Here is a 23868-nt window from a genome sequence, read left to right as displayed (position 1 = left end):
AGAGCTGCTTTCCCAAATATGTTAAATGACAAAAGATGCTTTTTATGCTATATTCTTTGAACATCAAGTACAGTTTACATTAATGTCTGCTTATTATAGATCACTTGTTTTGGAAGTTGTAGTACACAAAAATATCATAGTACACAACACATTAATGTGGATATTAAACTGCAAAATGCAGCGTTTTGGGTGAAGTGAATTTATTATTTTTCCTCCTGTTTCTCAAATTCCCTTCACCGGCATATTTGGAGATTGGCTAAGTTATTAATTGGGATTATATCTTCTTACACAATTGAATAAGTCCTGGCATGTACCTAGGGAATAATTATGTTTAAAAGTCCTTGATATTGTCTTTGAGTTCATGTAAAATGATTCATTAAAATGATGTTTGAATTTAAATTATTAGTTCAAGTTTCCTGAAGAGCCTCAAACAAGTCATTGATATACTGTTATGTAAACATGGATTTGTTTCATTTTTAGTATAAAATTGTAAGCTAAACTCCAGGGAAATAAATACATCCAATCATACATGATTGTGTACAGAGATTTAGATCAGATTAAAAGGCAAAAATCAAGCTTTAAAATAAATTATTAAATATAGTTCTCGTAAAAATAATTGGGGATGTATATACAATTAGAATTTGAACTAGTGTAAAACTAGTAGGATAACATATTCAGCACCTTTTAGTTGTATTTAGCAACTGACAAGGTTTTTCCTCAGTTTTTTCTCTTCCTTCCCCTCCCTCCATTGAGCAATTTGACAGTTTTGTTTAACCCACGTAATACCTGTGTTTAGTGGAAAGGCATTTTTAGCAGACACAGAAAATGGAAGATGAAACTGCAGCAGAAGCATGGCAAATCTGAAAAGTTAATTAGTGCATAAATCTATTTTAAAAACAAAAAGGATAGAATTTACAAGCTACTATAAAAAGTTATGTCTTTAAAGCTACAGATTATATAACAGGGTGGGAAATGTTTAATATCCATTTCTATATGTGAAGTGGTTAGACTTCCAAATGTATAAAGTATGTATGCTGTCCAAAGTATTATTTCTTTCCACAGCATTTGGTTTTTAAATACCATAAATCCAGACTTTAAAAAACCAGATTATTATGCTTTTCCCACCCTGACAGAGAATAAACATGAATTCAGAAGCACAGTGGAAGTGGGGAAAAAAGAAGAAAAGAGAGAAAAGGCAGCAGAGAAAGACAGAAGAGGTGAATACAGAGCTACAGAAGTGTTTATTGAGCATGCTACAGAGGCAAGCAGCGTACACATAAGAAGAAATTAAACAACCATCAAACCTCCCAACTTTGTTAGAAAATTAATTTTTAATTGTGCCGCTTTCAAACTATACTGAAATATTACATTTCTAAAGATGTAAAAACTCAACTAATAGAAAATATACATGACCTTTTTCTACATAGATAACATAATCTATGACTCTTGGAACTAAATACATCAATTGCAAAAAGTATTGGTCATTTGAACAGAATCAATAAAACAGTCCAAATTGATAGAGGAACTGTTTCCAAATGAATTTTTTTTCCTGTAGATTCTGAGCCATGTTTATAGTAAAGGCAGATCCATTTCTAGATATAAAATATTTTGAAGAGATTTATTAAAACTGAATATTACAATGCAAGGTAAATTAAGACTAAAGGCACATAAACTTTGGTCCCACCTGGTTGTCAGTTTTGTTTTTGTTTTTTATAAAGAAAACTGCCAAAAAAATTATTAATTTTTCTGCAAAAGTTTGCAATACATTTTCTTCATCCTTGAAATACATGCACCAACTCCTGAACTAGCTAGACCAGTCTGAACATGCTCAGAAATCCACAACCATATTTCAAATTGTAATTACTAACTAAAAATGGCAATATATATTTAAATGCATGTAAGTTATGTCAACTTCAAAAAACATCTACAAAAAATATTCAGCCACAAACAAGACATTACTTAGTGCCAACATTTATATGATTTGCCCCAGAGTGTGTTTACAAAAAGGTTAAGACTTTATACAACTCTTTTTTTTCACTGAGGCTAAAAGCCACAGGAACTAACAAAAAACAAACAAACAGAAGAATCACTTTCAGACTTTTAAAGAAATTAATTCTTTGCATCTTTGTAGTTCTGACTACAGCCTATATTTTCAACTAAACTAAATCTGAAATACAAAGGCCATTTTTACTGAGAGAAAAAAATAATATGCTGAGTTTCTCTTCGAGAAGAACAACTGATTTTGTTTTTAAAATGTTTCATGGAAAAATGATAAATCCCAAACAGAAAAAAAAAGCTTAACCCTTTTTACACACTCTTGCCTAATACATATTTGGCATAATCCTGCAGAAGTTAGGTGCAACAAATTCCCCCTGAAATCAATGTTCTAATTCTTGGATTTCAATGGAATAAATGCAAGCCTAACGTTTACTGGACTGCACCTATTAATTCCCATATAATGTGCCCCAAACAACCAAATTTTAAACTAGTAAATGCAACTCTAAGTTTTCCTTCTTTAAGGCACGTATGTTAACTAAGTTGAAAAACTATGGGATTTCCTCAGAATCCCTTTTAAACAAAATGGTTTCATAAACATATGCAAAACCAGCAGATAATATCACTGCTTCTTCCTTGCCAATCCTTTTTCATTTCATTTATACATAAACAATCAAGGAATGATAACAGCATGAAAAACAGATGTCCATCTCTGGTCCCCGCTTTCCCGAACAGTCATAGATGACAACACTAAACAATGTGATACAACCTTATTATTTTGATATCTCACTTCAAATAGTTGATTTGGAAAAAGAAACTCTCAGATGATGATTTTCTCCAAGATTGTAATTATGCAGATCAATCAAAGCCTGGATAGCTTCTTCTACTGTTGACATCTGAAGAAGGGCCATCTTGTGATCTCTTCTGGAACAAAGCAATGAAATTAGATACGAAAACAATACAAGAAAGTTTTAATATAAAACCTATTTTACCAAAGACAGCTGCTCCCTCATTTTAAATGAATATTTTTAAAAAATGTGCTTACTGAAAAAATTTAAATGCTTTCACAGTGCCTCCAGTATTACCAAACAACATGCGCAGGTCATCTTCTGAAACTGATGGTCTATAAAAAGAAGTAAAAGAGAGAAGAGAGACAGGAAAGAATTAAAAGCTCCATATGGCTTTTTACATAAATTTTTCAAGGAATTTGCTAGCCAAGACTTACGGAATATTAGATAAATGAAGAGTTGCAGATGGAGGAAAAATATTTTGAAAATTTTTTGAACCAGGCTTCTTGAAACGATGAAGAGGTGAATTGCCAAAATCTTTTGTTAAGCCTTGGTCATCGAGACCTTCTCGAGGTAGCTGAACTGTTTGATGTTTGGAAAGAGTGACACGAATAATCTTGCCATACATTTTCTGACCATTAAGATGGCTCATAGCTAAATAAAAATAATGAAGATTATTTGCTTCAGTCCTCATATCAATTTAGCAATTAAACTTTTTGATATAGTTATTGTTTTAAAAAGTGTCTCTGGTGGCAATTTGTTTCATTAAATGAAGACATTAAAAAGATGTAATTTCTTTCCATCTGCCCAATATCAAAAGTTATTTGAAATACTGGAGGTTTCGCAAAGATTTTTTTTTAATTTAAAAAACAAACGAACAAAAACAATCTAAATAATAAAAGATAGAATGAAAAATAAAGCATTGTCTATTCTGTCTGTCCCTCTGTCTCTAGTGTCTAGACTGCCCAGAAACTCTAAAATAAAATAAATAAATTTAGTATTTATGATTCCAGTGCATAGCAGACATCTAATCTCAATCTAAGTAGCATAATATAGAAATCCTTAGAAAAAAAGGAATGTCTTAAAATGCCTGGTACTGAAAAGACACTAACAAAATACCCTGACCTTCCTATTTGGAAAGGGCATTCAATAAGCAAGACCCTGTAGGCAAGAAGGTTGCTGTCTCTGTCTAGAAATCTTTTTTGTTGAATTACTACTGAATTTTGATGAATTTCTACTTAAAATTAAAGTTAATTTTTAAGTTTCATTCACATCACTGTGTATTCAGTAAAAACAAAGGAAAATAATAGCTTATTTAATGTACAAATCAGATTATTTAATTACTACCAGTAATTAGGCAGATCAATTTTAAGATAAAAAGATGTGTTTCAGCAGAACTTTTACTTTATTCGGACAGTAAACAATAGTGCATTTTGGAGCAGAATCTAAAAGAATTATATAATGTGCCATGCACATAAAAATGTACTCTCCTTCCACTTCTTATAAATAAGATTATGCTTAACGTAAGTAGGCAAGTTAATGAATTACCTCATTAGTCTCATTCCCTTTCTTAAAAGATAAAATTACTTTTAATGCAACCTCGGAAGAAAAGAACATGAATCTGCAATATTCTGTTATTTAACTATCCACCTACGACAGGTGCAGTTTTACAATTAATAAATTATCTCACAGGTACAGAGGGTTGAGATCTAAAAAAACCAAACGTCCATTAAAAAAAGTCTGTAGCTGTACCCAATGAAAAGAAAATTTGAATCATGACATTGTACTGTCAGATTGAACAGCATCATGTTCAAAAAACAATTATCTATCTGTGGAACATATTAGCAACTTTACAGACTTTATTCACCCCTACAGAAATCCTATGGTTTTATAAACTGTGAAATATGAACAATTTCCCAAATTATTTTAAGAAATACTGAAAACCAAGGATGAAATGTAAGGAAAAAAGCACATATTAATCTCACCAAGCTGTGACTGGTTTCCATCAGCCATCTGTATAAGAGCACTGTCTTTCTTATTGTATAAAATCTTCACTCGTTGTACATCCCCATAAACACCTTTTTAGGATTAGAAAAGTAACCCAAAAGAAATAGTATTTTAAATATAGCTAAATAGAATACATTGAAACATCAATGAAACATTCGGACAGAACTTTCACTTCTTCCAGCATTCACACAAATGAATAAGAAGAACAAGATTTTGAATAGGTGGATTTTGAAAAAAGGAAGACATTTTTGATATACCCTCAAAGCTATGAGAATGGTTTTAAATAAAAGACCATGCAAAATAAAATCACATGCATTAAAAGAAAAGTTGCATCTATGGAGTTTAAAAATAGCAAAATAAAAATAGCAAAAGATTTACTATTCAACTTTAAGCCAAACTGCTAGCTATAAATAAGAATTAAGGTGAAACAAATAATTAAATCAATAATAAAAGTATAGTGCTAACGATAACATACCGAAGAGGGTAAACAGACTTTGGGGCGTAACCATCTTTAGAAGGAGAGAAGAGCAAGCAGCATAAGACAAGAAGAGAGAAGAGTCGAGGAAGAGCGGAGATGAACAGATCATCCATAACGAAGGGTGGTTCCCGCAGAATGGTGAGGTGGTCATGGATCATGGTTCAAGGCGGTTAATTGGGGCAAGTTGGTCCGAGGAACATTTGTTCAAGCACAGAAGCATGAACATAGGGGATGGAGACAGGGGTGTAGACAAGGAATGCAAAGGATTGGATAGGGGAGGGTGTGGGAATTTGGGAAGAGACAGGGAAAGGGTAGGTGAGCACACAGGGAGAAGATGAAATGGGGAAGGGAAACAGCAATGCAGAAGAAAAATAAGGAAGTGGGGAACAAAAAAAAAATAAAATATAGGTCAGTACATAGGAAATGCAGGAATTTGGTCAGAAAATGGTTGGTTTATGTATTGTACAAGAAAAACTGAGTAAAATGTAGTCATCCAAGACAAAATATGGGTAAAGTACATCCATATCATACAGTAAATTACATTTCAATAGAACATGAAAAAACATGCAATAGAAACTTAAAATTAAAAAAAAATTCTCTAAACTTTAACTGCATAAGCATGTCTGGTTATGAAATGCAGGGAGAAGTCGTTCAAATGGCACTCTGATTCAAGCATTTTAACACGCAAGACTATGAATGACGAAAATGAGAGAATAATGGCTCAATATTAAAACAGAGGCCAGTCAAATGGAACACATAGTCAAAGTAGACAAACTGATACAAACTATCCCACATTTCATACCAGCTTCCACAGCAAGTCAAAGTAAAGATCCAAAGCAATAAAATGCAAAACTAAAAGTAACTCAGACTTCAGAGTTAAGGAAATAATAAAACAAAGATTTTCTAAACAGGAGACAAAATGAATAGCAACTGCAAAAGAAAAGAAAAATTACTAAGAGAGATTGAAGAGTGCTGCATCAAGATCGCTGGGAGGAACCTTCAAAGAAAAATTCGTTAGAGTTGTTCACATACATTAATACAACAAAAAGAGCAGAGATGTGTCAGCATGAAATGAATAAGCAAAGGAACAACTAACGACAAAATAGCAGTTTTACCATGTTTCCCGAAAAATAAGATTCTGTCTTAAATTTTTTTCAACCCTGAAAAAAGCATTGGCCTTATTGCTATGCGCTCAAAAGCCCGATTCAGGGATGTCTTATTTTGTGGGAAACAGGGTATTAAATTCTATATTTTAAAATGAAACACATTCAGAGTTACAAAAATAAGCTAAAAAAAATATCCATAACATGCAATAATTACTCTGTCTAATTTTTTTTAAATGAAACATAGGTAGGCAAATAGAAGAGGGTTATTTAAAAAGGCTAGCTATTAATACTAGTCTAAAGTATTTAACAATATAGAACATATTGGAATTCAGCCATAATGCAATTTGAAGTAACATGAATAAATAAAAAGTTGATCTTAAGATATGGAAGCAAGCTCAAAATAAGGATACACAAGAATTTGAAAAAGAATGAAGCATGATTAAAAAAAAGAATGCTGAAGAAAGAATAGGTACACTAACCTCTTCATTTAAATTGCTAACCAAAAGGACTGTATTGCCACCAGTTGAAACTCCAGCCATACCCACACGGCCAGCCGCTGCCGCCGCCGCTGCAGCATTTGGAATCCCCAAAGGACTCAGCGCTCCTGGAACAGCTGCAACAGGAAGCCCTAATTTTAAAATAAAGCATATTTTACGAAACACACACAAGTCGCTCTAATATAGCCTAATTAATGCTCCCATTGCTGAAACCAATTCTTTATGGTAAAGAAACTCTATTGCAGTGTTCTCAACCTTGGCATCTATAAGTTGTGTGGACTTCAATTTGCAGAATCATCCATCCAGCATGCTCTTCAACTGACTAATATAAATCGAAGCAAATGATGTTATTTCTTTTACGAAAAATTAAGACTTTTTAAATTAAAAAAAAAATCCCTTCTAGCGAAGTGAAGGAAAAAAATTATAATCAAATTCAAATTGAGTTTGAAGCATTTTTACCTACATATTCTATATAAACATATATCCATCCTAAGATAAAATACAGGAAGTAGTATGAGGGCAGACTAGATGGACCATGAGGTCTTCTATGTTTCTATCAGAAAAAAGTAACATACGTAACAAAGAGAAAGACAAAGAAAAAGAGTACGCATTTTTGCATTTCAACATTCCTCAGAATTCAATGGGAAAAAAATGAAGTTAAATTCTTAATCTGCAAACTTCCCCTAATGTACTGCAAATTATCTACCAGATGTGATGGAAAACACAGATACATATAAGCATCAAACTCTATAATGGACATGGACAATCACCCTTCCTAATTTTGAAGTCATCATTGCCACAGTCCTGGCACAATAGCTTCTAAAGAAAAATAATCTATCTAAGGTTAAAAACTATATTCTATGACAATTCTCTTCAGAATAATTCATTCACAATTATCTGTCCTAAGTATGAAATCGATCTGTATTAGTACCTTGTAAAACCATGATTCAATATTGTAGAGATTAACATAAAAATGTCCCTGTGTTGTGTACCATTTGGTATTGAATGAAAAAATTACTTGCAAATAGTATCAAACTCTGGTGATAATGGACTATGTACCAATAAGTATTACTTGTATCCAATGATACAAGTAATACTTGTATTGGATTCCAGTGATGAAATCCAATTTCTTTTTACTACTGGTTCTGTAGTGTAGCTTGATGAGCGTGGCAGGGGAAGAATACTGCAAAATCTCCATTCCTTCCGGACTCATGGGGGAAGGATATTGCAAAATCTCCATTCCCACCCCTGTCTGGGGCCAGCCAGAGGTGGTATTTGCCAGTTTTCTAAACTACTCAACATTTCCGGAAACATGGACTCCCATACACACGGCGTGAGGTTGCCTCCCGGAGCATCTGGATGCAGAAAGGCAAAAGGGGGTGCCTTGCCCTGGCCAGGTCAACTCGGCTTCAGCAAAACTGAGGAGTCACCACAGTGAAGGAAAGGCGCTGCAAAGCGAGCGAGAAAGAGGAGAGGGGAGCCCTTCAGCATGGGAAGGAAGAGAAAGCCTTAAAGTTTTAGATTTTTTTGATTCCCCTCACCTCACCTTCTTCCTTCGGCAGTGACTATCCTCCTCCCCTTCCTCCCACCCAAATTCTGAGCTTTTTTCCCCCCTAATGGGTTTGCACACATTATTTTCTTTTACATTCATTCCTATGGGAAAAATTGCTTCTACTTATAAACTTTTCTACTTAAGAACCTGGTCACGGAACAAATTAAATTATTAAGTAGAGGTACCACTGTACATTCAAAACTGTAGAAATTGTGGTAGATTTTAGGAGAAACCCTTCTATACTATCACTTCTTACACACTTTTTACACACTAGACCACACAGTACTTCAGACTTTCAAGTTTCTAGATTCTATCATATCTTAAGACTTAAAATGGACACCTAACATCAAAAAAGTACAACAAAGAATATTCTTTATGCATAATTCAGAAAGCTCAAACTGCCCAAGGAACGGCTGATTCAGTTCTATATAGGAATTATTGAGTCTGTCATCTGCAGCTCTATAACTGTCTGGTTTGGCTCTGCAACCATACAAGACAAACAGAGACTTCAATGGATAATTAGAACTGCAGAAAAAAAACAGTTGCTACCAACCTGCCTTCCATTGAGGACCTGTATATTGCCATGAGTCAAAAAGAGGGCTGTGATTATATTTACTGACCCCTCATGTCATGGACATAAAGTGTTTCAACTTCTACTCTCAAAACAACACTATAGGGTACTGCACACCAGAACAATTAGACCAAGGACAGTTTTTCCCCGAATGCCATCACTCTGCTAAACAACTAATTCCCACAACACTGTCAACACTGCATTACTATTATTCTTCTCATCCTTCCTAATACCTATCTCTTCCCACTTACGACTGTAACCATGTTGCTTGTATCTTTACAATTCATATTGTTTTGTTTCCTAGTACGAGTTGATTGCTTATTAGTATGACTATCACTAAGTGTTGTATGTTATTATGCTTGATCAATGTATTTTTTTAAATGTACACTGATAGCATATGCATCAAAGACAAACCCCTTGTGTGCCCAATCACACTTGGCCAATAAAGAATTCTATTCTATTCTATAATGTACAGTATTTTGGAACAGTAATAGAATTTCTAAACATGGGTAAATTTATAAGTAACATTTCTTTATAAATCCCTTCCTCCCTCCCTCCCTAACAGATTTATATACTATTAAATTGGCCATATAATTCAATAGTTGGAGATCTAAGACTATAATTGCAGAAATAGTTATTTGACTAATAATACAAAATATATATTGAGTTCAGAGATCTGCATATCACAAATTACACAAATCTTCACTGATACAGAATGCTAAATCCAGTGCCATATTACTATCTTTATTAAATATGTCATGATCATGACGTACCCCAGGTTCTTGCTTTGGCCAGTGAACAATATGAAATTTAGTAACCCACCATGATTTTATATATAATGTTTGGATAAAAAATAAAAATAAACATCAAAATGTTATAGGTGAACACTCAATAAAGCCCTATAATTTCCCATGGATATCTATTAAATATCATTGTATTTTTAGAAAGTTCATAGAATAAGTAAGTAGTATCTAGGTTGAATGATGAATGGGCCATGCTTCTTGGGAATATATTTAGAGGGCATTACATTTGCAAAGCTGGTCTATTGCATCCTTTAAATATAACTCTGGCTCAGTTAGACTAAAGGAAACCTAAGTAAATTAACCTAATCTAACCAAAAACCCGCTCATTTAAAAAATGCCACTCTGACAAATAATACGAACATTTAATTTCAATACTTGAGAGACCAAATGGGATGAAGAAATAAGCAACAAATGTTCATATAACCCTTCAGTGAAGGTACTATAGGGGTAGAAAATAATCCAGATGCTGAAATCATAATACATCTGAAAGAATGCAAGTTGAATCTTCACATTGGTCAGAAGCAATAATGTAACTGGTGAACAGGTTTCCAAACTCCTTATTTCATAGACTTAAATTAGAAGAAGAGCTACTACAAGGAAACCTCTAAATTTTTACTCATATCAGTACATTTGACAAGCAACTAGCCTTAATGAAATATGGATTCATTTCTATCTAGAAATAGGATTCTTCTTCCTTACAAGCATATGGCCATTCTAAAATGATACCGCCTGATTTGGGGCTTTGCCTTTATAGAACGTTTATTTCAGCAATCCAAGTAAACCTGAATAAATATCAGCTGACTCAAATGCCACTTATGTAACTGCCTTAACTAGGCTGGAAAATTCTTTGGGGGAACAGGTGATATAAGAACTTTAACGCTGCAGTGTCCTTATAACCAGTCCTTCCTCTCTGTCAAGAAACAGATAATGGAATTCACTTTCTGCAAGCAAATCAATAAAATTCTTTTCTACTCAAAATGAGAGTTAACAATTTTACCTATTATTGACATGGCTATACTTAGGAGATTGCTATTTTGTATATTCTGGAAAAAAATGAAGAAGCTAAAAACGGCAATGTTTTCTTGCTCAATGTATTATGTTAAGAATTCATTAAGAAATTAGAAATATCTACCTCAATATCTCTGTTCCTTTCTCTTTTTTTGGTTTTGGGACACTAATCTTAAAAATTAAATGATCTCATGTGTAAAGCAAAAGATTCTTCTTCATCAGCTTAATGTAATATTAAATTGATTGGGATTTCCATATGGTAAAAATACAAATTTCTTTTTTAGTAAATACACTCAGCAAGTATGTGATTTCTAGATTATATGCTGGAGACTCTTAACTTTCTCTATTGCAAACTTGAGATTCATTTTTTAGTTTCATAGACCCTACAGGTAGTTCTCAACTTTTAACAGTTCATTTAGTGACTATTTGAAATTACAACAGCACTGAAAGTGGTGACGTGACTGTTTTTAACATTACTACTGTAGCAGCTCCATGGCCATATGATCAAAATTCAGATGCTTGCCAACCGGCTCATATTTATTAGTTGCAGTATCCTGGGGTAATGTGACCATATTTTGCCATCTTCTGACAAGCAAAGTCAATGGGGAAGCTAGATTCACTTAACAACCATGTGACCAACTTAACAACTGTGGCAACAAAAGGTAACAACATGGAGCAAAATTCACTTAACAACTATTTTTCACTTAGCAAAAGAAATGTTGGGCTCAATTGTGGTCATAAATCAAGGATTACTTGTAGTTCAAAGTGTATAAAATGATGAAAAAGGTTTCTGTCCTTGACTCAATTTATGGGCGTGCTCCCTGCTTTCTGCACATTGTATCAGGTTACTTAAATATAGACAGTATTTATGAAGTGAGAACATGTTAACCTCAGGCTATCACTGTTTCTGGGGGTGGTTTTTGTTATCTATTCTCACCTAAACCTAAAACCAAACCCACATCAGCAAAAACTCTGGTTCTGGATCAGAATGTTTCCAGCTCAAGTCCACATAGCAATTTACTAGATTAACATAAAACAATCCCATCTCCAATATTGGGGTTAAGCTTCATGATAATGTCCTTCTATCTCTAAATAGGATCTTGGGCAGATTTCAGCTGAAACTTAGATAAGTGTTGTTGGGAAAAAACAGATTAACTAATTAAAAACCTAATATGTCATAAAGCATCATGGAAAATTGTGGCAACAATTGCATAGAGTCAATGTTGAATGCATTGGAAAAGAGGCATTATTAAAATAGCTTAAGTGATTTTTCGTAATAATTAATGAGTTTTTTTGTTACTTGTTCAAGACTATAGTCTTTAGCTACTTTTGTAATTCAATCCTAATCGTACAGTTCTACCATCCTATGGAAATAAATGTCAATTGTTTTACTCTCTAATTTTTATTACTAAGCATGTGAATGTCTTTTGCATAATTACACAGAAGAATCTCAACTCATCAGAAAAATAATTTATTTGTCTACACTAATAGATCAAATGCTTATTTATCCTCTAATTCTATAGTCCTAATGGAAAAGATATTCTTGTCCTTGTCTTACATATATAATTTCCAAATCACTTACTCCGGCAGATTTAATAGTATTCTTTCTCTCAACTAAACATTACCTGCACTATATGGATTCTCACGAGCAGTATGACCAAAAGAAGCTTATTCATGTAAAATATAAATGGGATTTCTAATGAAAAAATTATCCAAATGCATTTTGCAAAGATTTAAATTTACTTTTAGTTCTGAATGTGCAAATTTTTAAACACTTTCCCCCCTCAAGACTAAATTATAGCACTATCAAAATGTTATTGTTCTTAAGCCACAAGCAGAGAACTAATACAGCGGCACACAGTCAGTTTTCCTCTGTGCAATTTTCTTCTATAAAGTGCAAAATGTATGTCAGTAAAGAAATCAAGAACTCTTCCTAACAAAACATCAGAAAGCAAGATTTTCTATTTGTCAAAGAGATTTTTTCCCTCTACAAGAACATAAGAAAGCAGATTGAAATTGTATCCAATTTACAATAAGAACAGATCTTGGATATATACATATATGAACAAAGATCATGGAGTAACATTTAGAGTTTTGAACTGAAAATCAGAAATAATATGAGCTATATATACCTTACATGCATTACAAATCTCAAAAAATTAAGTTCTGCGATGATAGCGATGCTCTGGTTTTGGCCCCAAACTTTATATTAGAAACCAGCAGATATGGATAACGCAGCCCCTAACCATTTCTTTATTTACTTCAGTATCATTAACGCCAAATCTCAGGTGGTTGGAAAGATCAATGTACAAAGCTCATGTACAGTGACATACTCATCAAAAGACCATTTTTGCTTTTATATTAAACAGGTTTTGACAAATAAATGCAATAAATATAATTAGATTTCATGCAGAATAACCTATAGCCATACTCACAGTTTACTGTGTTTTTCCCTTGAAGCAATATTTATCAGCACAAAGCAAAAAGTATATTTAATTGCCTTTTGACAATACAATTTATTGCTCCAGTGAAGATACTGACCGAATTTGAATGATTGTAAGCAATGAGATTTTCCCATCCCAACTATATATACAATTGACAGAGAAGCAAAGGAAGAGGGAAACAAGTAATAGCTCTCATCTCTTGCAGAAACACAAAACTTTAAAATCTTCTTTGAAAACAACAATGCAAAAAGCAGTCTTGTCAACATTGCAAGACTGGAACTGGCTGATTGCTAATTCATTTTGAAGTGCTGTTATTCATAACATGGTTCCTGAAGGATTTGCTTAACTACCTGAAGGATTTGTCAAATTACACACAGTTCTGTGCAAATGTTATCACCTTCTACTACAATACTCTGTGGTTAATGATCAGACAGAAAGCTTTCTCATTGTGACATCTTGCATCTGGAGTCCCATCTCCACAGAAACTTACCTGATAAATTATGTTACAATTGTAGGAGAAAATCACACCAGCCATTTCAGCATTTTAGTTGTTGATGTAACTATCTAGTGTTGTTAATTGTTATTCCTTTTATTTAATAGTTTTAATTACAAGCTAGACAAGAATTTATGCTTAAAAGTGCTTAGGTCTGCTACATAAATCTTTCACATTTCTTCACTGTTGAACTGGAAATTATTTCTACTGGAATAATCTGTTCAATTATATAAGGCCCGGTTCCTATCAGTAAAGGATATACAGTACATCTTTAGAATGAAAGCTGTTTTTTCAAATGATTATCAAATAACAGGAATAGCAGTTTTAAAGGACAGAAAGGAAAAGGAAAAGCAGCACTAAGATTTTTTTTCTTTATTTTTATGACCAATGAAATTTGCCCTGTATCCCATCAACCAAAAACAAATCTATTCTATTAGATTTGTTAGGCCGATATTTAACTGGAGAGCCTAAAATTATCTTGCTAATTTGATAGAGTCAGAGTGAACTTGAACTTTTATTTTCACTTACATGCTCTGAAATAGTTACAAGTCTGTAACACCTTTTTGATCCCTAATATAAAATATTTTGATACAAGTTACCATAAAATTGCTAATATTATTTATTGATATATGCAATTCCTCATTCAGCATTTGTACTATCTCAGTTCATATGCCCTACATCAACAACACAGCATCATCTGTATCATTTCTGGATTATATCACTGCGAGAATATGATTTTATTATATAGATCAGAGATTCTGAATTGAAAATGACAATTTAGACTATTGAATTAAACCTTTCATTTAGTGCAGGAATTAAAATGAATAAAATAGTTTTTAATATATGGCTATGTGCTACCACTCGAACACAACCACAAAGACAGCCCATTATCTCTCTAAATAACTGACTCTGTCAAATTACTCTTACTCTCAGGAGATTTTTCTTAACATGCAATTAGGATCTGCTTTGCTATGTACTATACTGTAGGATGACAGACAACAGGCGGTGGTTGTCTTCTATGTGACATCCCTTCAAATTCTTAATGAGTGCTATTATATTCTACCTTGGTATTCTTTTCTTAAAGCTGAACATTTTCAGTTCGCTTTGTTTCTTAGAAAATTTAGTTTCTGATTCCCTATTCATACATGCTTGCTGCCCTTCTCTAGATGCATCAATTTGTCTGAATACTAGGTTTTCTAAAGCATGATGTATCATTTTTGGGGTGGAACATGACAAATGCAGAATGGAGCATTCCTATGATTTAGGAATGTATGATTCCTGATCATATGACTCATGATATAGGAACTATATCATATGACTGACCATGTGATATTGCTGGCTTAGACTCTAAAATCCTAACATATCCCCCCCCCCCAAAAAAATATTAACTAGATACCACTAAAATGTGTGCATTTTTAAAATGTAAATACTACAGAATATTAATGCTTTCCAAATTTCATTTTCAGCCTGTTTCCCTAACCTATTAAGAATTAGGGAAAAGGAAATCTACTCTCTTTTGTTTTTTAAAAAAGGCATCTTTAGCATTATTTGTTTTGATTTTCAGTGAATTAGATAATTTAATTCAAAACTGAGTGTTTATTTTTATCCTATTTTTTTTAGTCATACATAGATAATAAAACTAGCCAATTTTCATGGCCAATTCTTTTTCTGTCACACACAGATAATAAATTGGCCAATGAAAATATAAGGGACCATGTAGAATAGGATATGTATTAACAGTCAACAGATTCTGGATGATGCATTCAATTAATGCAATGTTAATAAAAGTACCTTCCAAAATGGGAAACTTATTACCTGAATATCAGAAGCAGGTACTCAAATTGAAAAGACTTGAAATGATATAAATAAGTAATTGCTTAAGAAAGGAAAGAAAAAGCGGTAAGAAAGTAATCAAATCATTTTATTCTTGGGGACCAATTAAATTCAATAAGCTCATCCATGTGTTTGTGTGTATGTTTGTGTACATAAACCACAAATGACATCTAGTTTATAAAAGCACTACTGTATATATAGTACAACTAAGAAAGAAGAACCAAAAAAATCATACCTAGAAGTGAAGTTTCCTTTGCAAATGCAGCAGCAATAGCTGGATCCAAAGCTGGTTGACCATCACCAGATGGAAGGTCAGGACGAGTGTAATCTCTACTTTTATCATTATTATACTTTACATTCAAGTTCACCAATTTGGAAAAATCAATCCGTAAGGTACAGCAAGCATTATAAATATTCTGACCATCTAATGCCTGGAAAATCAGAAATATGGAATAAGATGATACAGCAAAATTTATAAAAGAAAATTAAATATTACAATTAAATATCCACTGAAATTAATCTCAAAATATTTTAAAATGCTTATAGCAACTAGATCTTGCTTTCTTTGCTTCCAAACTGCCAAGTGACATTTGCTCTTGTGATATGAAGTTCCAACTTCAGCTATTCTTTTCCCAATCTGTATTCTAGCATTTGTCCTCATGGAATTTTTCCACATCTTCTTTTAATACCTTTTCCACCCATTTTAGGAAAGGTCTTATCTCAATAATTATTTTACTCTCATTTTTCCAGAGACATCAAACAATATATAGTAAATTCCAATATCATTTAAAAATGTTTGACTGAAGTTGGAATGAAGGATTTCATAAGGAGCCAACTTGGTTTCTAGGATAAGAAGGCAGAAGCAAAGTTAATTCCTACTACAGAAAGAAATATGTGCTTCAGTATTTCTAGCAATCTAGCCAACTTGGAGCATTTATATCTACCGATAACTACCTACTGGTAATATTTTAAAAACTTATTATTAGAAGTTTCAGAAATCAGGATACAATAATCAAATAGTTGGAGCAGTTTCAGAAAATAATTAAAAAAAAGAGATAATATTATAAGAGCTGTTACTACTCATGACAGATTATCTTCTTTTCTGTTATTACCAAATTTATAAATACCAAATGAGACTGGCTGGGCATGTAATTTTATTGTAATAGATAGATGGGCAGGTATCTTATCATTTGCTCGAAAAGGGGAAAATGAGACAATACAAAAGTTAAAATTCACATTATCCCAGTTATCACTATACTGTAGTTTAAGATAATTAAAACTATACAACATTTGTACACTGGGTATTTATTTTTATAAAATAGCAACTGGTAATATATTCCAATTCCTTAACAAATAGGGAATGTAAAAGAAACCATAACTCCTAAAATGGCAGTTGTAGACATGGAATGTAGCAGTCCATTAAGGTTGCCTAAATCTAAGATCAAAATGTATTTTATTTACTTTATTCTCATCTTTATATTTTTTCTAACAAAACGATGTTAATCTTAAGACACTTAAAAATTAAAATACAAACTAAAAAGAAAAAAATATTTATCAACAGTCACTGGTTTACTAGTAAATTATATTTGATTGGTATAAAATATTGCCTTTTAAGATCAAAGCATATATACAGTACATGTCTAATCCCAAAATAATATAGAATATATTCAGCAATCTTGAAATGAAATTGAAATAGGAGAAAATATAGTAATAATAAGCTACCCTCCATTTATTAGATAAATATTCTGATTTATCTGCAACTGATGCATAATATTACTAGATATAAGAAATTAAGGTCTCGGAATGACTGGGTAGTTCCTACAGACAAAGCAAAGCAATGAAGAATTTATTTTAAAATGTTTAGTATCTGGTGAAAAAAGAATATTTTTGTTGAACAATGAATTTGATATTATTAAATCCAACGTGTTTTAATATTTAAGCAGCTTCTTAGAATTGAAAAGTATAGATAAAAAGAATAATCAGTTCAGGATGCTTAAAGATAATTTAAAGTTTTGAAAGGTCAGATGGCACGTGGAAATAAAAATACCAGAGAAACAACGTAAGGTGGTATTCCACACTATCCAAAATATTGAGAAAATATCGGTTATTTTAATATATCAGAACCAAAAAAAATAAATGTATCCATTTATGGATATAAACAAATGGATAATATCACAAAGCAGCTTTTAATATGGTGTTGGTCCACCTTTTGCGGCAAATACAGCCTCAATTTTCCGAGGTATTGATTCATACAAATTGTGAATTGTTTCCAAAGGAATTTTAGCCCATTCTTCAGTTAAAGCACCCTTTAGTTCTTTTAGAGACGATGGTGGTGGAAATCGACTTCTTACTTGAATCTCTAAAATCGACCATAAATGCTCAATAATGTTGAGATCTGGTGATTGTGGTGGCCAGATTGAGATGCTGAACTTCATTAGAATGTTCCTCGTGCCATTCTTTAACCATTCTTGCTCTATGGATTGGTTTATTGGTTTATGGATTGCATTATCATCTTGAAAGATGGCATCCCCCTCTGGAAACAGTTCTTGAACCATAGGATGAATTTGGTAAGCCAAAATTCCTAAATAGTGATGGCTGTTAATTCTTCCATGAAGGGAAATCATTAGCCCGGCAGATTTCCAAGAAATAGCACCCCAGATCATCACTGAACCCCCACCATGTTTGACGGTTGGGAGAAGGCAATCTGGATGAAATTATTCTTTTGGCTGTCTCCAAACATAAACACAGCTGGAGGTCGGAAAAATGGTAAACTATGATTTGTCAAATCATATTTTGCCAATGCTCGAGGGACCACTTCTGGTGGTTTCTACACCACTCTAAACGCTTTGAAACATTTGTCTTTGAGAGGAGAGGTTTTCTAATTGCAGCTCTTCCGTGGAATCCAGATTTGTGAAGCTCCCTTCGAACAGTTTTTGTGGAAACTGGGTTCTGTACGTGTCTATTGAGCTCTGCAGTGATTTAAGAGCTGTAGTCTTGCAATCCGGTCTAACAATTCGCTTTAGAGTCCGATGGTCTCTCTCAGACAACTACGACTTTCGACCAGACCTGTGCTTGGCTGAGGAAGTTTTCCCTTCTCTTTCAAAAGCAATCATTACTTTTGAGACATTACCTCTTGAAACGCCAAACATTCGGCCACTTTCTGTTAGACTAGCGCCTACCATTCGAGCACCAACAATTTGGCCTCTTTGAAAGTCTGAGAGAAAATCTGAAGCCTTGTTTCAACTTTTTATACATTTCTTTTAATATTGGTATATTTAATTATTATTTTAGAGGAACCACACTTTTTTTCTTTAGGAGTAATTGTTAATATTATTAGAACTTGATTGTATCTTACAACAGAAACTATATTGCAATTATCTAACAAATGAACTAAAGGTCAAGATACAAAAACAGGTCTGGTATGCAACTGAGTATAAATGATGTTTTTATTATGAGGGATTTAAAGTAATTATAATTCGTCCAAATAAACTCTATATACAAGCTATTTTCCATGTACAAGAATTATGTTTAGTTAGAGTAGCATGAGAACCTTATAGAGGATCTAAAATTTTATTAAAATTTTAGCCTCTAACTAATCCACCATTAGAATAGAAAAAAGTATAAAGCACCCATATAATATACCTTGGTAGTCTTTGGTAGGGCTAGTGTACCGTATATACTCGAGTATAAACCGAGTTTTTCAGCCCAAAAAATGGGCTGAAAAACACAACCTCGGCTTATACTCGGGTCATTGACAAAGTCACCACAAGAGGGCGCCATTGCTTGAGCCAGAGCAAGGAGGCACCAGCTTTTGTCCCCTCTCGCACGCCGTAGGAGCTGTGGGACGGGTGGAGCTCGTGCCTTCTCCCTGGCTCAAGCAAAGGAGGCAGCCATTTGCTCCAACCAAGAGGGGGGGAAAGCAATGGGAAGCCGGTGAGGTCGTGTGTGTGTGTGTGTGTGTGTATGCCCCCTCTCCCCCCCACCGTGAAAAAAGCCAGCTACCTCTTGCTGAAACCCAGAGGCTTTTTTTAAAAACTCCCTGTGTGTATTTGTCAACAGGTTTACAGTAACTATTCCTTGCTCTCTCTGCATTGCCCTTAGCTGGATTAAAAAGGCCCCCTGCTGTCAGATTCTCCTCCCCCTCCTTTGAAAGGATTTAAACTGTTTAAAAAATGGTATTTTGTGGTAGTTGCTGTCCTTGCTTGGATAGGATCTAATAATGTGAAGCATTTTACATATTTTAAAAATGAGTTTGATTCTAAATAGGACCTGCATATTTAGGATACAAAACCACAAGAGCTGTCTGTGTTTAGCAAGTTTTGCTTGTCTCGCTAGTCTGTCTGTCTGTCTGTCTATCTATCTGTATCTATTTCTATCTATCTATCTATCTATTTTTCTATCTGTCTATCTTTCTATCTATCTATTTTTCTATCTATTTTTCTATCTATCTATCTATCTATCTATCTATCTATCTTTCTATCTGTCTATCTATCTATTTTTCTATCTATCTATCTATCTATCTATCTATCTATCTATCTATCTATCTATCTATCTATCTGTCTGTATCTATTTCTATCTATCTATCTATTTTTCTGTCTGTCTGTCTGTCTGTCTATCTTTCTATCTATATCTATCTATCTATCTATCTATCTATCTATCTATCTATCTATCTATCTATCTATCTATCTATCTATCTATCTGGTTTTCTATGCTGATAATCTCACAGCAGCTAATGCTGAAGCTCTTCTTTGGATACACTTATTTATTTGTTTGTTTGTTTGTTTGTTTATTTATTTATTTAATTGGATTTGTACGCCATCGCTCTCCAAGGACTCAGGGTGGCTCACAGCATATATAAAAACAGAACAATAATGTAAATCCAATTAATGATGAGAAGGAATCCAGTTTTGAAGGATTTTAACTCTTAGGTTTTAGCTTTGTTGCTGATCGAGCTACTTTTTTTACTTTTTAATTTATTGTTAATATTGTTAATTTGTTTACCCTCTTTTAAATTTACAGAGCTAGTTTACTGGTTTTCTTTAAAATAAATATTCTAAAACATGTCTCAATTAATGTAATTTTATTGTTTTCCGTTTTTATAAGTTACCAGTAGCCACTGCATTTTCTAACCTCGGCTTATACTCGGGTCAATACGTTTTCCCAGTTTTTTGTGGCAAAAATTGGTGCCTCGGCTTATACTCGGGTCGGCTTATACTCAAGTATATACGGTAATTAAAAATGCATAGTTGTCAGAACATTTAATCAGCAATAATTTTAAAATATCCTGGATTACATATTTCTAGATCCAAAATAAATTATGGCTATCTGGTATTCAGTCTGATATGACTTATTACAGTCATACTGGTAGTCCTCAACTTAAGAAATTGAAGCCAACATTTTTGTTGACAAGTGAGGCAGTTGTTAGGTGAGTTTTTTATTCATTTTACAGCCTTTCTTCCACAGATGTTAAATGAATCACTGGAATATTTAGGTTAGCAACATGTTTGTTAAATGAATTTGGCTTCCTATTGAGTGATTATCAGAAGGTTGGTATAGATGATCACATGACCCTGGAACATGCAACCGTCATAAATATGAACCATTCAAAATTAGTCTTGGAAAGAGTGAGTACCAGTCAGCTCTCCCAGGTAAATCAGACAAAAAATACAACTAGATGAGCTAATTCTACTTTTTTATATAAAGTTACACTAACTGAAAGTGGCAAGTCTGAAAGTACAAATTTCCCACTGTCACTCTTAACTTCTTAAAGGGGTTTTTCTTAAGTTTCTCCCTCTGACCATTAAGCCACCGAGGGCTCCTACCGCTCGTCTGATTGTTTCTTAGCCAGATCTTTTCCTCTTGTCCCCCAATACACAACCATCCACACATTCCATTGCACTCCCCAAATTTATGCAGTGTGTGTTTGCACTGTGAAAGTCAAATTGGGATTCCCTGCTCCTAGATGATCATTTTCACAGCTGCACTGTATATCAATAATATGATTTAAAGAACATGATAGTTACAAACACATTTTCTTTAGCATAATTAATCTAAGATTATTTAAGAAAACCAAAATGTCACCTAAACCCCCAATCTTTACAGATTTTCATAGGTATTTTGAAGCAGGTCTGCACAATATACAGGCAAGAAATTCAGAGGAAACCAGAAGCATTGCAGTGAGACAGACTCCAATGAGCTTCAGGAAAATCCAGTCTGACAAACTGCTGTCTCTCTCTCTCTCTCTGTGTGTGTGTGACTGTCCTGACGGGATGGTGAAGAAGGAGAGGTATCTCGGATGATCGAAGAGGAGCAGGCAAGTTCCTCGATCAGTCAGAGGCTGGGGTGGCAGCCATTTTTGAATGATCGCTACAAAGCTGGGGCAACCAGACTAAGTTTATGTGCAGGAACGGTGTTTGGACAGAGTACTGAAACTGGGTAAGAGAGTGGCCAATTCACAGGTGAAAGGCAACTTCGAATTTGGATTTTTAAATAATATTCCAAGCTGAAAATAGAAGCTAATTGGCATTTGCGAATTGTACAGATGGGGAAAAAAGCAGACTCAAAATTCCTAAAGCCCAAGAAGATTATTTTGGTTATAATTGCAATTGGAGAAAAATAAAATAAATAAAAGAAAGAAATCTGGAAGAAACCTTTTTTTGTCTGGATTTAAAGCCTTTTGACAATCCCCAATGTACTCAATCAGCTGATTTGAGTGCATTGGGGATTGGAGAGAGCCATCTTCTGGAGAGAAGAAAATATTGCAACCTTTTGTGGAATCTAAAAGAGAAGTTGCAGCTGCATAACCTGTTCTTGATTGTAAGAAGATAAATTTAGAAACTTTGAGAAATTTAAGGTGTGGTTTTTTTGAGGCCTTCTGGTGGTGAGGTTGAGGCAATGTGGAGGAAAGAGGATGGTTTCCATTCTCCAACTCTGATTTTTTCATGATCGGGTTCCCTTGGGGGACAGAGAGGAGAGCCTCATGGAATAAAGGGGAAGACTGGGGATAGCAAGATAAAAGGCAATCACACGCTGAAATGAAAGGAAACCCCTTAAACCTGGCATGAAAGTGTCTGCTATTGCAAGATGGCAGACCCGAGGCCATGACAAGGCACAGTGGATGAGGAAGCAAAGAGAGATTTAACAGTCTGTGTCATTTGAAGTAAGTAAAATATTCCAACCTGTATACAAGGAAAGGGCCTAAAGAAAAAGTAAACCCATGATTTCTGGTGAGAGAAATAAGCTCTATTTGTGAGGGAAGCCTCAAAGCAAGCGGCGACTTAGCAGGAAGAGCTGTGAGTCAGCAAATTAAAATACCTAAAGATTGTGAGAAATGAGACAAAGAACTTTATGACAAGACCTTTAAGAGAAAAGATAGCATATGGTGAAGAAAATGATTGGGAGAGAAATAAAAGAAGGAATCTGAAATCCAGAAATCTGGTTTGACGAAAAAGCAAAATAGAAGAGAGAAAAAAAAGAAGGTGGTAGTGTGAACATGGAGTAATCAGTTGGACTTGATGGTGTGAGTGACAGGAGCGGATTGGCTGCAGATGAAGGAGGACAAGAACAAGGAAGGAGCAGAAGGCAATGGAAAGTCGGACAGAGAGGATGGGACTCAGTGGTGAGAGTGACAGGAGTGGAATGGCTGCAGACGAGGACGATGAGGAAAGAGCAGACGGCAACAGAAAGTCAGAGATAGAGAGGACGGGACCTGGTGGCATGAGCGACAGGAGGAGATTGACAGCAGACAAAGGAAGATTGGAGAAAGAAACCAGCTATTTAGAAGGAATGTGGAGTTAATAAGAGGAATAAAGAAAGTGGATTGTGTTGGTGGAAGAAAAAAGGAGGTTTGGGAGTGGGAAATAAAAGAAGGGATAGCCGTAGAAAATGAAGGAAAATGAAGAAGAAACTGGGATTTGGAAAGGTCTAAAAGTAATAGGTTGCTAGTTAAATAAGGAAATATTAAAATGATTAAACGTATAGTCTACATATAGATATTAAATATAAAAATAAGTTATATTAATTGATTTAGACGTATAAGTTTATTCTATCTATAATTAATTATATTTATATACATATCTTAATTAATTTGAATACTGTGAAACTAGTACTTTAGACAATTACATAAATATAAAGTAATATTAAACAATTAGAGGTCAATAGGATAGTTAAGATATAAAGAGGGAATTAAAGTATAAGGATATAAAGAATAAACAGCATTGTACTTAAGTTAAGGTGGAGATTGGCTATAAAGGGTATTGTATAAAGTTGAGAACTAAACAACAAAGTAGTTTAC

At 33.8% G+C, this 23868-nt stretch overlaps 1 protein-coding gene across 4 annotated transcripts in view; it reads right to left on the bottom strand.

The window, feature by feature from the left end:
• Positions 1–1312: 1312 nt before the first annotated feature.
• The window catches only part of PTBP2 (polypyrimidine tract binding protein 2), a 78865-nt gene continuing 56309 nt past the window's right edge, over positions 1313–23868 (bottom strand). Inside the window, exons 8-14 of one of the 4 annotated variants that reach the window (XM_070746530.1) lie at positions 15811–16006; positions 6854–7002; positions 5266–5299; positions 4769–4861; positions 3221–3437; positions 3041–3118; positions 1313–2916 (exon numbers count right to left, since the gene is read on the bottom strand). In XM_070746530.1, the coding sequence (XP_070602631.1) occupies positions 2787–2916; positions 3041–3118; positions 3221–3437; positions 4769–4861; positions 5266–5299; positions 6854–7002; positions 15811–16006 (897 nt within the window). In that variant the 3' untranslated portion in view covers positions 1313–2786. Of the gene's footprint in view, positions 2920–3040; positions 3119–3220; positions 3438–4768; positions 4862–5265; positions 5300–6853; positions 7003–15810; positions 16007–23868 lie in introns of all 4 variants that reach the window. The other 3 variants (XM_070746531.1, XM_070746532.1, XM_070746534.1) reach the window with 3 other exon arrangements.

The sequence above is a fragment of the Erythrolamprus reginae genome, chromosome 3 (assembly GCF_031021105.1).
Source record: "Erythrolamprus reginae isolate rEryReg1 chromosome 3, rEryReg1.hap1, whole genome shotgun sequence".
NCBI classification, from domain to species: domain Eukaryota; kingdom Metazoa; phylum Chordata; class Lepidosauria; order Squamata; family Dipsadidae; genus Erythrolamprus; species Erythrolamprus reginae.
The sequence above is the reverse complement of the archived record's forward strand: the minus strand, read 5'-3'. Positions and strand labels throughout refer to the sequence as shown.